At 45.4% G+C, this 15,761-nt stretch overlaps 1 protein-coding gene across 2 annotated transcripts in view; it reads left to right on the top strand.

Annotated features, from left to right (window-relative positions):
- LOC308571997 (vigilin-like) overlaps nt 1-15,761 on the top strand; it is a 56,616-nt gene that overhangs the window by 19,023 nt on the left and 21,832 nt on the right. For both annotated transcript variants that reach the window (XM_081167707.1, XM_081167706.1), the window contains 7 exons: nt 4,638-4,717; nt 6,280-6,392; nt 7,901-8,049; nt 10,028-10,243; nt 10,475-10,681; nt 12,145-12,360; nt 13,610-13,816. In XM_081167707.1, the coding sequence (XP_081023833.1) occupies nt 6,317-6,392; nt 7,901-8,049; nt 10,028-10,243; nt 10,475-10,681; nt 12,145-12,360; nt 13,610-13,816 (1,071 nt within the window). In that variant the 5' untranslated portion in view covers nt 4,638-4,717; nt 6,280-6,316. The remainder of the gene's footprint in view (nt 1-4,637; nt 4,718-6,279; nt 6,393-7,900; nt 8,050-10,027; nt 10,244-10,474; nt 10,682-12,144; nt 12,361-13,609; nt 13,817-15,761) is intronic.

Below are 15,761 nucleotides of genomic sequence, written 5' to 3' on the forward strand. Positions count from 1 at the left end.
TCCTGCCAACCTAGCAGTTCAAAAGCACATCAAAGTGCAAGTAGATAAATAGGTACCACTCCGGCGGAAAGGTAAACGGTGTTTCCATGCGCTGCTCTTGTTCGCCAGAAGTGGCTTAGTCATGCTGGCCACATGACGTGGAAGCTGTACACCAGCTCCCTCGGCCAATAAAGCAAGATGAGCGCCACAACCCCAGAGTCTGCCGAGACTGGACCTAATGGTCAGGGGTCCCTTTACCTTTACCTTTACTCAAGCTGTGCCAAAATGCATTCACTGCGTCCATCAAAATCACGGGTGCATTTTTTGAACACTGGAAAGTTGCCTTTTGCAGAGTCAGACTGGTTAGCTTGTCCACTGCCTGGCAGTGGCTCTCCAAGGTCTTGGACAGAGAAAGAGGGCTTACCCTGGAGTCTTTTAAATTGGAGGTGCCATCAGGGATGAGCGTGGGGCTTTCTGTGTGCTCCATCACTGAGCCGTAGCTCCTTTTGGAGGAAAAGGAGGATATTAGTATTAGTGCGCCCATTGGGCAAAAGATTCCTGCATTGCAGGCATCGGACTAGACGACCCTTGCGGTCCTTTCCAACTCTACAATTCTATTCCTTTGAGGCTGTACCAATAGCACAGCTCTATGGTTGAGCCCATGCTTTGCATGCAAGAGGTCCCAATTTCAATTGCTGGCCTTTCCATGTGGGTCTGAAGAGTCCTTGCTAAAGATGCTACTGCCAGTCAGTGTAGACAGTATTTAGCTAGATGGAGCAATTGTCCAACCCTCTGTAAGGCAGCTTCTTACAAGTGTGATGAGTAGCACTAGCATCGGATACAACCCAGAGGGAAAAATGTGTTAAACATACCTGCTTCTGCTAGTTGATAATTTTTTTAAAAAATTTGAGCTTTTACCGTAATACGATAAAATTAGAGCTACGAAAGATAGAAGAAAAAGAAATGTTAGCAATCTAACACGATCTGTCTCTTTATTTCTTCTTGATTTTTGGAAACAAGATAATACCAAGTGTAAGTGCAAGTTCTGCATAGTGAAATGCAGAAATCCTGGAAAGGCTGGCATCGCGGCCGAAATATTGGGAAATTCTGGAACAAGAAGGAGACAAATTGAAATTGCAGAGTTTTGAAAAATTGAAAGAGAAAGTGAGAGATTGGCTTCATTATTATCAGATAATGGAGGTTATAAATTGGACAGGAAAATTGGCTTCCATGTGGAAAAGTCAAAATTAGAAACAGAGTTGTTGGAATCCAAAACTAAGAATTTGTCAAAGATGTATAACTTGCTGTTGAAATGGAATATGCAGGATGAAACAGTCAAATCAGCTATGATTAAGTGGGCACAAGATATTGGTCATAACATTATGTTTGCTGACTGGGAACAGTTGTGGACCACCGGTATGAAATTTACGGCATGTAATGCCTTAAAAGAAAATATTATGAAAATGATTTATAGGTGGTACATGACCCCAGTCAAGCTTGCAAAAATCTACCATTTGCCTGATAACAAATGTTGGAAATGTAAAGAGATTGAAGGTACTTTCTTTCACCTTTGGTGGACGTGCCCAAAGATTAAGGCTTTCTGGGAAATGATATATAATGAAATGAAAAAGGTATTTAAATATACCTTTCTTAAGAAACCAGAGGCCTTTCTCCTGGACATGGCCGGCCAATTGGTGTTAAAGAAAGACAGAACATTTTTTATGTATGCTACAACAGCAGCAAGAATACTCATCGCAAAGTATTGGAAGACACAAGATCTACCCACCTTGGAAGAATGGCAGATGAAGGTGGTAGACTATATGGGACTGGCAGAAATGACCGGCAGAATCCGAGACCAGGGAAAAGAGACAGCGGAAGAAGATTGGAAGAAATTTAAGAACTACCTTAAGAAACATTGTAAAATTAATGAATGTTAGAATGATGCTGGTTTAGAAATTAAGTGGATTACAGTTGTAAGGATTAAGTTAAAAGAAAAGAAAGGTTAAAAATTAGATAAATTTAAGGGTGAGGATTTGCTGAATTAAAATTTGAAATTGGAATGCAGAAAGGGGAGGTATGAGGAGGTCGGAGAAGTAAGTTATAAGAAAATAAGGGTTTGAAATTATACTTGTTCTTTTTTTCGTTTGTGTTTGTTTGTATTGTTGTGTTTGTCTGTATAATTTGTGAAACTTTAATAAATATTTTATAAAAAAAGAAAGGCTGGCATCGCATTACTCCTGCTTTTTGGAAGAAAAAGAACAGAATAAAATTCCGTTTTAGTGATATTCAGCTCCCTAAAAGATAGTCAAGGTTGTGAGAGGCAACGATGGGGTGTGGGGGCAGGATCTTTCTTCAGCTGTGCTGCTTTAAGGCTGTTTGGGGATTAGGAGTTCACGGGCCATGTGCACCGAGGGGGGGATTCTCTCTAGCAATCTCTCTCCCTTCCTGCAACAACCTTTCCTATACTGGATGCAGCTTTGACACAGAGGTGATAGCAGCCCCTGCCAAGTGCAAGGAGGTTCGTTCTTCTTCCTTCCTTTACGGTTGCCTTAAGAGGATTTCTCTCAAATCCTCCCCATAGAGCTTAGCGCTGCTGCTGCTGCTGCCACCTCCGCCTCGCTTTCTTAATGGGGGTTGGGAAGCCGAGGGCACGAGAAACACCTTTTGCTGCAAGTTGTGAGCCGTCTTTTCATGGACAGGAAGGGAAGATGAGGACTGGGTGCTGGGCTAGATGGGACATTGGGCTGATCCTGCAGGCCCGCTGTTTATTTTCTTAAACCACAGACCTTATCGTTTGCCAGTTAGGTGCCTCATAACCTGAGCTCGGTCAAATTCAAAATCTTTAATACGGTCAATGACCAACAAGCAATTTATAAAATAAAATAAAATTGGCAATATAAGTACTATTGTACTACAGATAACAGTGGAGATATGGCCAAATCACAAAATTGGTACTTATGTTTATAACCAGGTTTCGACTTTTAAGGTTTTGAGGATTCAATTCAAATGTCATTACTGTTTATTATCGTTCCTTCGATGTTTGCAATTTGAACTCCGTTGCTGTCATCATTGCTCGTCTTATTCTTGTTGCAATGTAACAGTTCTTCGCCACAGGCCTGTTGATTTTGGGGTCTTTGTCAGCTAAGAGGTGTCTGATATAGGTGTCATCTGTACTACGAGGTATTTTCCTCAGAATCGGCTCGATCAGCTCTTTTCTTGAGTCTCGATATAATGGGCAGTATAAGATGACACTGAGCTCGGTCGTATTCTTTGACATTTATTTATTTATTTATTTATTTATAAGGTTTCCTCACCTGTCTTTCTCCAGAAAGTCCCAGGACAGGTTGCAGTAATAATAATAATAATAATTTTTTATTTATACCCCGCCCTCCCCAGCCAAGGTCGGGCTCAGAGCGGCTTACAAGCAATAATAAAAACAAGATGAGTGATTACAACTTAAAAACAAAAATAAAATACAACATTAAAATAATGGAACATTAAAATATTAAAATGGAGCCTCATTGCAGGAGAAGGAAAAGAAAAAAGAAAAAGGGGGCGGAGGGAATCAAATTGTAGATTTATATGCACAGGCAAAAGAATTACAGTTATGAAACACAATGAAACTATCCCGAAATGGGACCAGAAAACACTTTTTATGGTACATGACAACAGCTGCACGGATGCTACTAGCCCAGGGATGGAAAGAAGAAAGAGTCCCTACCAGGGAGGAAAGGCAAGCTAAGCTGATGGGCTATGCAGAAATGGCAAAACTGACTGGAAAGCTCAGGAACCAAGAGGACAAAAACTTTTTAAAAGAATGGGAAAAAATTATAATCTCTTATTTAATAGACCATTGCAAGCAGATTTTACTCTGCTTGCAATGTAACAATTATTATGGACCATACGGATTGATATAGAATATAGTATGGGTAGGCAAACTAAGGCCTGGGAGCCGGATCCAGCCCAATCACCTTCTAAATCTGGCCCGCGGATGGTCCTGGAATCAGCGTATTTTTACATGAGTAGAATGTGCCCTTTTATTTAAAATGCATCTCTGGGTTATATGTGGGGCATAGGAGTTCGTTCATTCCCCCCCCCTCCCAAAAAATATAGTCCGGCCCCCTGCTGAAAAAGTTAGCTGGCACCTGGAATATAGAATAATACACAGTTGTAAATGCTGGCAATAGGATCCATCGAGGGTGTGGAGGGAAGGCTCGAGATTCAAAGTAATGTCTATATATGAATAAGCATTTGGATTGTTAAAATTTTATATTTCTAAAAACAAAAATGATTTCATTAAAAAAAAATTGTTCCAAAATGGAGCAGATATCCCTTTCTCTCTCTCTTTTTTCTTTCTCTCTGTACACTGTCTTAGAACCTGAGATATATAAGCTAATTGCCAAATGGCACCTTAAACCTGTGTTAATGTCACCACAATGGAATGTCTAGGCGCCATTTTTAAATGGTAAAATGTATTAGCATTAGTATTAATTTCATTTTTATACTGCTTACAGCTGGTCACAGTTTGCAGGGATAACCTACCTTGCGTTTCGGCACAGGGCTGTGTTGAAGAGTTTGTTTCTAAGCTCAGGCGGAAGGGGCTCCCTTCGCCCTGTTCGTAAGTGGGTCCTCCTGACAGCGCTTAATCTTTCTTTCAGGACCAAAGCAGCCGTCACGCTGAAGCGCCACAGGTAGCCTCGTTCAGGACGGACCCTTCTGGCACTTGACCATTTTGCAGGTGAGTCTCCCGCTCCCCACATCCAGCAAAAGGGAAGAGTGAGGTGCAACAGGGGGATCCGGGATTGCTGGGAGCCTCTGCCAAGGTGGAAAGCATGGGGGCATCCTTCCCAACTGCGCCATGGGGTGGGCAATGTATTTGTGCATGTGTTTTGCTTGTAACATGTGTATGCCGCTTTTCCAACAACACTAAACCGCCAGCTGAAAGCTTCTATTCCTCCAGGCCTACACAGGCAATTAAGAATACATTCTTCCACAATAGTTAATTGATTTTTAAAAACAACTTTAAGGTTTTATTGTATGATTTTATATTTTTATTGCCGCAAACCACTTTAATACAGTGGTGCCTCGCAAGACGAAAAGAATCCATTCTGTGATTCTCTTCGTCTAGCGGTTTTTTTGTCTTGCGAAGCAAGCCCATTGAAGGATTAGCGGATTAGCGCTATTAGCGGCTTTTAGCGGCTTATCTGCTGATCGGATCAGCTGATAAGCGGCTTAGCGGCTTAGAAAAAGGGGGGGAAGGGGAAAAAACCAGCAGTAACTCGCAAGACATTGTCATCTTGCGAAGCAAGCCCATAGGAAATTCGTTTTGCGAAGCACCTCCAAAACGGAAAACTCTTTCGTCTAGCGAGTTTTCCGTCTTGCGAGGCATTCGTCTTGCGGGGCACCACTGTATAGAAATATTTATATTAACAACTTTGAGCACAACAGTTAAAAATTAGCAAATGACATTGCCGTTGATGTCATCCTATCAAAAAATGGAATAATATGTAAGTAAAGCGGAAATAAGCCATCCAGCGAGCGATTAATGCAACTCATGCAAACGCTTAAGAATTCAAAAACAATTGAAAATATATGGCGCCTGTTTCTCATGCCTCAATATTACTGTGGTGATTGCCTTGGAAAAGTGGAAGAAAATAGGAGCTGAGGTTGCATCCTCCCTCAAACCTGAAACAGATCACATCCTCCGAGTCTCATTTAAAATAGCTTCCTTCACTCCTCCACTACCAGTCTGAGTGGAGGGACAGGGGACCCATATTATTTTGCTTGACTCTTCTTGTTGGTTGCTTTGATGCAACAACAGCTGACACTTGGCAAGGACAGAGCATTTCAAATTCTGAGGCATCCTCCACAAGCAAAAAAATATTTTGCCTGATGCCTGAGTAGCACCACAAATGGGGCAGCGCAACTCAAAAAATCCCATTTTTCTCTGGTTGTTTACCTGAATTCAAACAGTGGTGTTGGTAGTGAGATATAAGGGGGAGCCTTGGGCTGATGAGTTTATTGTTCAGGCATGGCTCATTTGGTATTGGGAAGTCTAAGAACTTTGGATAATAATACATGGTTGATCTAAGGTGAGCGATGCACTTAGAGCAACCTCTGCACAATCTTGGGCTCACCCAGATGTTTTGGGCTACATTTCTCATCAGCCCCAGCCAGCAAAACACCTGGAGGGACCAGGTTATTGGCAGGCTGACTTAAGTGATGTGGTCGCTCTTTATAAAGGAGTCACAAAAGCTTTGCCAACTCCTGACCTAACTCTCTCTTTCATCACTCCAACAGTGGAATACCGGAAACGCGCAAATCTGGGTTTGAAGCTATGAGCTCGGTAGCAGTGTTAACACCCGAAAGCTTTGCTGAGCACCGCAGCGGGCTGAGGGATGAAGAAACACGAGGTGAGGTGGGCAGGAATCTTTTGGTGTGGGTGTGTCGTGAGGCTGCTGCTCACGCAGTGAATGAGATGCGTGTTTGTTGATGGGTAAGTAAGGCTGGGTAAAAGCTAGAGTGGAATCCACTGGCGGAACTGATAAACCAACATTCTCTGGAAAGGTAAATATTCAGACACCGGTAGAAGAAACTTCCACTCTTCCTGGGACGCTTTTGTTACTGGCCCTAAAGTTGACATTCAGAAGGGAAACTCTAGGGTGAATTTGCTCTATTGAAGCTTGTCAAAAGTTCAGTTCTATCACCTGTGAATTGAATCAAAATAATGGCTTCTTATCCCACTACAAGCGCCTTATTGGCTAACCAATGGCAGGGTGCTTTGTGCTATCAGCAACATTGGCTTGTAAACAGCCGGCTGCACTTATTTTACATAATATATTTCAAGCTTGTGGCATGATGGTCACAATCCGCTTTGCATTTCATTCCCCTGTGGACCTCTCTGCTTAATTTTTGTTTTACTCTACACCACAGTGTGCATTTATTTACTCCTGCCAACTGAGGTTTATACTTCACTTGCAGGCATTGCTTGGGAATTCTAACAAACCAAAAAATCAGTGCAGTTTTGAAAGGTTCCATCTGCCTTATTGATTAAAAGTGCCGTATGATTGCATCCAAGCATAGATGAAAATCTGCTCATTGATCTTGGGAATCATTGCTCAAGGTTTGGTGTCCAAATGCATCACAGAAACCCCCCTCCCCACCCCCACAAAAACCAGAGAGCATCCAAAATGAACCCCCAAACAAACCTGTATCTCAAGATGCTGTGAAAATGAAGCTTTTGAAGTACTTCGATGCTTCCTTTGGGGGTGGGGTCACATGGAGAAAACAGCCTTAGGAGATAATATCTGTTAGATATTTGCAAATTCGTGTGAATAGGAGATACATCTGGCAAGAACTCTGCAAGCTGTTCTTCAATTTGACCCCTGAAGAAGCGCCTTTAGGCAATAAGTGGCTGAAACGACATTGGGCTGTTTTGAAAACAACATCCTCATTTTCTCAGTTGCAGATAGGTAGCCGTGTTGGTCTGCCATAGTCAAAATAAAAAAATTCCTTCCAGTAGCACCTTAAAGACCAACTAAGTTAGTTCTTGGTATGAGCTTTCGTGTGCATGCACACTTCTTCAGATACACATGCACACGAAAGCTCATACCAAGAACTAACTTAGTTGGTCTTTAAGGTGCTACTGGAAGGAATTTTTTTATTTTGACTCATTTTCTCAGCATCTTGAGATGCTGCCTCTTTTGTTGCTGGGTTCAAATGCACAGTGAACGGACAACTTTCCAAAATACAGAGTAGATGCATCTGATTAAGTGGTCTCTAGTCCACGAAGTAATTTGATCAGAAGCCTGGTTGTGTCTTCTGTGTTGCCTGCACAATCCCTTCTCTAAACCAGGATTCCCCCCCCCCCCACTCTCGTGTGTGATCTTGCTGTCTCTTTCTATGTTTGTCTGCTGGGCAGGTGGTGTCCCAGAGGATGAGGCCTACATCCCCACTTACTTGGAAGCCTTTCCGCCACTCCCAGAAAAGGGAGCCCCCGGGGAAAAGTCCAGTGAGCTTACGGGAGTATGGAACAAAATCCGGCCTATCAAATCCTCTGTCATCACCCAGGTGAGTGTGTAGAGGCAGGGCAGAGAGAGTTGCACTTCAGCTGCTGGCGTGTCTTTGCAGAATACCGTGTGTGTGTGTGTGTGTGTGTGTGTGTGTGTGTGCAAGGGAGGGAGGCTTCCCTATGGGGGATGTTAATTGTGAAGTGTTTATCTCATTGTTGGGTGCGTAGCCAAAATAATCAGCAGACCTAGAAAGATGGTTTCGAACTTGGAAGCAGTAAAGCTGAACTGAAGTATTTGTGTTGCCTCGCTTGAAACCAGTGTCTTGGATGTACGCTAGGCAAAGGATTGGCAGCGACTGTGCGAAAAAGCCTCCATGCATCCTTCTCTTATTAGGAGAGCATTGTCATGGTTGTTCTGTCTCGCCTCCAGTATCCGAGGCCTCTGGGTACCAGTTCAGAGAGGATGAGCAGGAGAGTGCTGTTGTGCTCCTATCCTGCTTGATAGCTCAGTTGATAGAGCATGAGGCACTTAATCTCAGGGTTGTGGGTTTGAACTCCAGTTAGGCAAAAGGATTCCTGCATTGCTGGGGGTTGGACTAGATGACCCTCGTGGCCCCTTCCAACTCACGGTAGCTCCTTGTAGGCTTCCCAGTAGCAACTGGTTGGCCGCTGCAATAACGAGAATACAGGACTAGATGGGCCTTTTGATGTCCCAGCAAAGGAAGAATGGATACAAAAACTTACGCAATATGCAGAAATGGCGAAACTTACTGGAAGAATAAGAAACCAAGATAACATTCTTTTATTATAAAAGAATGGAAACTGCTTATTGAATATTTACAGATAAATTGTAAACAGATAAGAACATTGGCAGGATTATTGTAATAACCTGCAGCTTCATAAGAGTATGTACAGTGGTGCCTCGCAAGACGAAAAGAATCCGTTCTGTGATTCTCTTCGTCTAGCGGTTTTTTCGTCTTGCGAAGCAAGCCCATTGGCGGATTAGCGCTATTAGCGGCTTATCTGCTGATCGGATCAGCTGATAAGCGGCTTAGTGGCTTAGAAAAAGGGGGGGGGAGGGAAAAAAACCAGCAGGAACTCGCAAGACATTGTCGTCTTGCAAAGCAAGCCCATAGGAAATTCGTTTTGCGAAGCACCTCCAAAACGGAAAACTCTTTCGTCTAGCGAGTTTTCCGTCTTGCGAGGCATTCGTCTTGCGGGGTACCACTGTATTTAAAGAAGATGAGTAAATGAGCAAATCAAGTTAATTTGGATATGCAGAAGATATTAAAAATTTAAGGAACCGCAGAAAGAGGGGAAAGGAAGTAAAGCTTTGAAATGTCAAAATGACTGTAAAATTAGTGAAATGTACAAACTTGAAAAGTATGTTTTAAAAAAACTCGCATTCATCCAGTTAAGTAGATTGAAAATGGAGGGAGAGGCAAGCAAGGGAAACTGCTCCATGCTACACTTATATTAACGCGTGGAACCCTCCACGGTTGGCTTTTAAAGCAGATTGCGCATATTTATCTATTGCCTTTATATCTCACTTCTCTGTGGAGCTCAAAGTGGATGGCGTGGTTCTCCTGCTGCCCCTCCTTTTAATCCCCACAACCACCCTGCGAGGTGGGTTAGGCTGAGAGGGAGTGACTGGCCCAGCGTCACCCAGTGAGCTTCACAGCCAAGCGGGGATTTGAACCCTGGTGTCCCAGGTTCTAGTCCAGCACTCTTAACCGCTGTACCACACTGGCTCTCATGCAGGATAGCTGTTTGCAAGTAGCCATTGGCGGGCTGAGAGCTAAACAGAACCCCCCATGTTCTGAGGCACTGCCCCATGCCATGTGCAGGAGGACAACGGGGGCATTTGTGCCTAGTCTGTGGGCTTATTACCAGGAAATGCCTGGTGGGCACAGAGGGAAGCGAGATTCTTTCCTGGATGGGCCTTCTGGTCCGGTCCAGCATTAACTGCTTTTGCATTTGGAAATAGACATTTTGCGGCATGTAGACCTGGCCCTTGAGGTGTTCCTTCCTTGGCAGGTGTTTCACGTCCCCCTGGAAGAGCGACGCTACAAGGACAACAGCCAATTCGGAGAAGGTGACGAGGCCAAGGTGTGTGTGGACATCATGCAGAAGACCGGGGCTCATATTGAGCTCTCCTTGGCCAAGGACCAGGGCCTGTCCATCATGGTGACCGGCAAACTGGACTCCGTCATGAAAGCTCGGAAGGAAATAGTCGCTCGGCTTCAGACCCAGGTGTGTGCAAAGCCCTTCCACCCCAAAGTGCGTCTCCCTCCACCCCAGCACCTCTCGCTTTTCTGCAAGTGGCTATTATTCTGCAAACTGCTCTGAGGTCTTTCGATGAAGGGTGGGATATAAATGTAACAAATGAGTAAGGCAGCACCCTGTGTTTCTGTATCAAGCAGCCCTTGTTAAAACTGCATTTGGAAAACCCAGCAAAGCCGCTGTCCTCTCCCCTTTCCACAGGCTTCAGCTACTGTCACAATCCCCAAGGAACACCATCGCTTTGTGATCGGCAAGAACGGCGAGAAACTACAGGAGCTCGAGCTGAAGACGGCCACCAAGATCAACATCCCGCGGCCTGAGGACCCCAGCAACCAGATCAAGATCACGGGCACCAAAGAAGGCATCGAGAAAGCGCGGCACGAGATCTTGCTCATCTCGGCAGAGCAGGTGAGCCGGGGGGGAAAGAGTCGCAACTCCCCACCCTTTACCTCCAAAGGCGGAAGGTAGTGGGCGTGGGAAGCAGTTGCGCAAGAGACTTCTGATGGCCTGCCTCGTGGCTTCTCCTCTTCGATTTAAAACCAGCGAGCAGGTTTTTGCAGTGGACTCTGGCACGCTGCATTCCATGGCTAGAGCAAGCCGCCCAACAGAAGATCTGGAATTTTTGCGGCTCTAGACACAACGTGGAGGGGTTTTATGCAAGGCACAATATGGTGCTAAATTGCTAAATCTGGGATACCAGCTTCAGTGGGGTATTTTGGGAAGGCTAGGAAGGGGTACTAGGCATGATGGCTATCTTTCCCCTTGGCTGTCGGAGACAGTTTGCCTCGGAGGTACCCATTCCTAGCTGCATTCTGGTCCTGCTTGCAGACTTCCCATAGGTATCCGGTTGACCACTGTGAGAACCAGGATGCTGAGCTATTTGTGTTAATTTTTGTGGGAATGTTGAGGAAAGTAGGAGAGCATATATTGATTAAATATTATCCCTCCTCACTCACGCTAGTGAGCAAGCAGCAGAGCACATTCCTGTGCACATGGCTCGAAGCTTGTTGATGGATTCGTTAGAATCATTTAAGCCAAGCAATCCAGCCTGGCTTGTCCAGTCTATCTTGTTCCTGGTAAGTTTCCCCTTTTATTTCCCTCTGGAATAATAATAACACGGCAGTCTTGATTAAAAATAAGAGTAAAGCCTACTTTCATTCAGTCCACCGTAGTATTTCGAAGACAGGCTTTATCTTGTGGTTACAGTTACATTTGTAGAGAAAAGAAGTCCGAGCTTGGCCTCAGACTTTTTACCTTGTGGCTTCCATCCTCTCTAAGGAAAGAGCAAAAGAGGAAGATGGCTGTGTGACTAGCCCTTTTATAGGCTCTTCCAGGGTCACGCCCATCTATCTGGTCACATACAGGGGGAGGATGCTTCAGACAGGTGTGACAGGAAGTCCTCCTGGCTAGAGTAACATCCCCCTGTGTGTCTACTCTGGGCAACAGGAAATGTTGCATTTGACTGCTTCAGTGATGATACATCCCACAGTTTTCAGGTTGATGCACGATACCGTTTATTCAGAACGCCTAAGTAGAATAGATTAGCTTTTCGTGTGATCCAGCCAAGGCTGCTCTCCGGATTCTGTGTATTGGCCTTGACTCCATTTCATGGACAGGAGCTTCTGTGTCCCAGCTCCCTTCTTCAAAAGGAAGCTCATAGCGGGGAAAAGAAATCAGTCTTGGGTGACTGACTGGAAGGGGAAAGCATACAGTGAGCAATTCGCCTCCCTGTTTATTCCAGGAGAGGGGCTGAATAGTGAAGAACTGAGACTTGATCCACAGATTTTGGATATACGAGGCCAGGGCAGCCTGTGATCAAGCAGAGGTTGCTCCTCTTCACGTGGATCAGCAGATTTCCCCTTGTGTTCCAGGATAAGCGGGCCGTGGAGCGCTTGAACCTGGAGAAGGCCTTCCACCCTTTCATTGCTGGAGCCTTCAACAAGGTGGTCCAGGAGATCATGCAGGAGACCGGGGCTCGCATCAACATCCCACCACCCAGCGTCAACAAAGACGAGATCATCATCACCGGCGAGAAGGAGCCAGTGGCCCAGGCACTCCTGCGGATCCGCAAGATCTACGAGGACAAGGTGGGTGGGTTTGCCTGTCCCTGCAAAAGGCGGCCTTAACGGCACTTTGACGGAAGCACCAAATCTGTAGAGAGCTCTGTTGTTTAGCGTTTTAGCTGGCAGTTTCTGTAAGAAAGGGAGTGTCAGCTACATCAAGCAGCCCCTTTGAGTGCAGGTGGTCCCGGCGCTGCCTGGGGCGGATGGGAATGACAGGCCAAGACATCTAGCTGGCACCAGGTTGGCAAAAACCTGCCCTAAAGAAATCAGTGGCCACTTCTACATGCACTTTCTACATGAAATGGGTGGATTTGGGGCCGTCACCTTGCTGAAATTTGCAAAGGAGCAGCAGAAAAAAGAAACACCCCCCCCCTTTTTGAGAACTTGCATGTGTTTTGCAGCAGAAATCCTCTTAAAAGCATTTCCTCCCTTTTGACTGGAGGGAATCCACCTTCGAAAACGGCGCTTGCAAGGTGCAGGAGAAAAATCTGCCCCCTCGTTAATCAGGGGCACCAGAATGCTTATAACTTCCTATGGGCCATTAAACAGGATAAAGTAGGGATGGGGAGCCCATGATGATAATAATAATAATAATAATAATAATAATAATAATAATAATAATAATAATAATAATAATAATTTTATTATTTATATCCCTCCCATCTGGCTGGGTTTCCCCAGCTACTCTGGGCAGCTCCCAACAGAATATTAAAAACACCAAACATTAAAAGCTTCCTTAAACAGGGCTGCCTTCAGATGTCTTCTGAAAGTCAGATAGTTGTTTATTTCCTTGACATCTGATGGGAGGGTGTTCCACAGGGTGGGCGCCACTACTGAGAAGGCCCTCTGCCTGGTCCCTGTAACCTCACTTCTTGCAGTGAGGGAACCGCCAGAAGGCCCTCGGTGCTGGACCTCAAGTGTCCAGGCTGAACGATGTGGTGAAGACACTCTATGATCCTTCTGATGTTTCTGGGCTGCAGCACCCATCATCCCTAGCCCATGGTCCATGTTGGGTGGGGTTGATTGGTGCTGGAGGCTGCACACAGCACCTACAGGGCTGCCATCACCCCATTTGCAGGATAAATGCTGCAGCCCTAATTTTTACCCTATTCCTGAGTGCAGTGCGGTCAGCCGCCCCAACTTGGTTTGGCTGGATGAGCGGGGAAGGTTTGGTAGTAGCTGTTTTTCTCTGGGCGTGCTGGGAGGCTTTTGGTGGCTTTACCCGTTTCCATGCTGTGAAGCAGCTGCTGCTCCCCTCCCCTTCCTCTCTCAGAAGCGCAAGACAACCACGATCTCGGTGGAGGTGAAGAAGTCCCAGCACAAGTACATCATCGGTCCCAAAGGCAACACCCTGCAGGAGATCCTGGAAGCCACCGGAGTCTCAGTAGAGATGCCACCCCTGGAAAGCAGCTCGGAAACAATCATCCTCCGAGGGGAGCCCGACAAGCTGGGTCCCGCTCTGACTCAGGTCTACGCCAAGGTAAAGGGCTCTGAGCATCTGTGCTGGACTGCCTGGTCCTCTTTATGCGCAGTTTGGAACCATGTGGGCCATCTGAACACCAAGGGTGGATTTGACTGCACCACTAAGGATGTTCAAGAAGGTGCATCTGTAGTGGCTTGGCAGTTTTATTGCTGTTGCAAAAAAAAAAAAAAAAAAAGGCCTTTACCATTTCTTTTAAAGCAAGTTTATGTAATCAGATTTTTTTGTTTTGTTCCTTACAACCATGTAGGTCTTAAAAAGCACCTAGTGCAGGGGTCTGCAACCCGCGGCTCCGGAGCCGCATGTGGCTCTTTTACACCTTTGCCGCGGCTCCGGGGCGGATACTAGCGAGGGGAGGAGGCGCATTGTGCGCCCCGACACTCCCCACTGTGGCGGGCGCTGTACTGGCTGTGACGTCGCATGAGGGCGGTGCGTGCGATAGTCATGCACCGTCCCGACGTCACCTTCCCGCCCGCTACATTGTAAGGGGCATGTATGCTGGTCACTGCATTGAAAGGGGGCATGTACGCTGGTCACTGTTTTGAAGGGGAGTGAAGAACACACACACAAAAAAGGTAACTTGTTAATTTAATGTTTATTTCTATGAGGAGGAGTAATTCTGAGGGGTCAAACAAAGAAATAATAAAAAAGTGACAAAAAAGTTATTTTTATAATGACGAGTTTTGCGGCTCCCAGTTTTTTTTCTTCGGAAACAGGTCCAAGTGGCTCTTTTTGTCTTAAAGGTTGCAGACACCTGGCCTAGTGGGAATTGTCTTACGCAACTGTAGAGAGTAATCTTCTCATAGGAGGCTCTTTGCTCCCCCCCCCCTCCCGTCTCTGTCCAAAATTAGCTTTTTCTTAGCGGAGGAAAAGAAAAATAATGGTGCCGTTCAAGAGACTGCACCTGGTCTCTCTTTTATCACAGGTTTTAGACCTGTGTTGGGATTTATTTACAGTCGTACCTTGGTTTTCGAACAGCGTAGTTCTTGAACATTTTGGCTCATGAATACCTCAAACTCGGAAGTGAGTGTTCCAGTTTGCAAACTATTTTTGGAAGCCAAACATCTGACATGCCTTCTGATTGGCTGCAGGAGCTTTCTGCAGCCAATCGGAAGCCGCGCCTTGGTTTCCGAATGCTTTGGAAGATCGAAAGGACTTCCGGAATGGATTCCGTTTGAGAACCAAGGTACAACTGTATTTAGTATTTATTCAGTTTTTATACAGCCCTTTATCTAAAGATCCCAGAATGGTGTACAACATTAAAAACACATTTTATGGAGCATTGATAAAAACATAAAAAGCATAATAACAGTCATGATAATAACAAAATAATCGTAATAACAGTCCCCCACCCACCCACTCACAGCTTTAACAGGCCATGGATTATTTAATGGGCAAAGGCTTGGGTAAAGAGGAAAGTTTTTGCCAGGCACCTAAAGATGGCACCATGCGAGTGTCTCTGGAAAGATCATTCTACAATCGGAGAGCCACCACAGAAAAGGCCCATTCTCATGTTACCACCCTTCAGACCTCTTGGGGGTTTTTGTGTGTGTACATAAAGGGCCTCAGATGACAAGCACAGGTTGGTTTGTATGGGGAGAGACAGTCCTTTCTGAGCTGAGTATTATTACATTTATTTACCACTTTTTTCTTCCAAGTAGCTCAAGGTGGTGTACAAGGTGGTGTACATGGTGTACATCCTCACAACAACCCTGTGGGGTAGGTTAGGCCAAGAGATGGCAACTGGCCCAAGGTCACCCATTGCTGCTCAATGGGGATTCGAACCCTGTTCTCCCTGGGTTGCTAAACATTGCGACTTGAGATGGATGTTTGAAACGGTACTGTGGCGGCACCTAGAGACAGAACGCAGTCATTGCTGCACTAGAACAGCGGTGCCCGTGTTGAAATCTGGGAAACTGTGATTTGACCACAAAACTCTCCCTCT

This window comes from Podarcis bocagei (assembly GCF_964188305.1).
Source record: "Podarcis bocagei genome assembly, chromosome: 13".
NCBI lineage: Eukaryota > Metazoa > Chordata > Lepidosauria > Squamata > Lacertidae > Podarcis > Podarcis bocagei.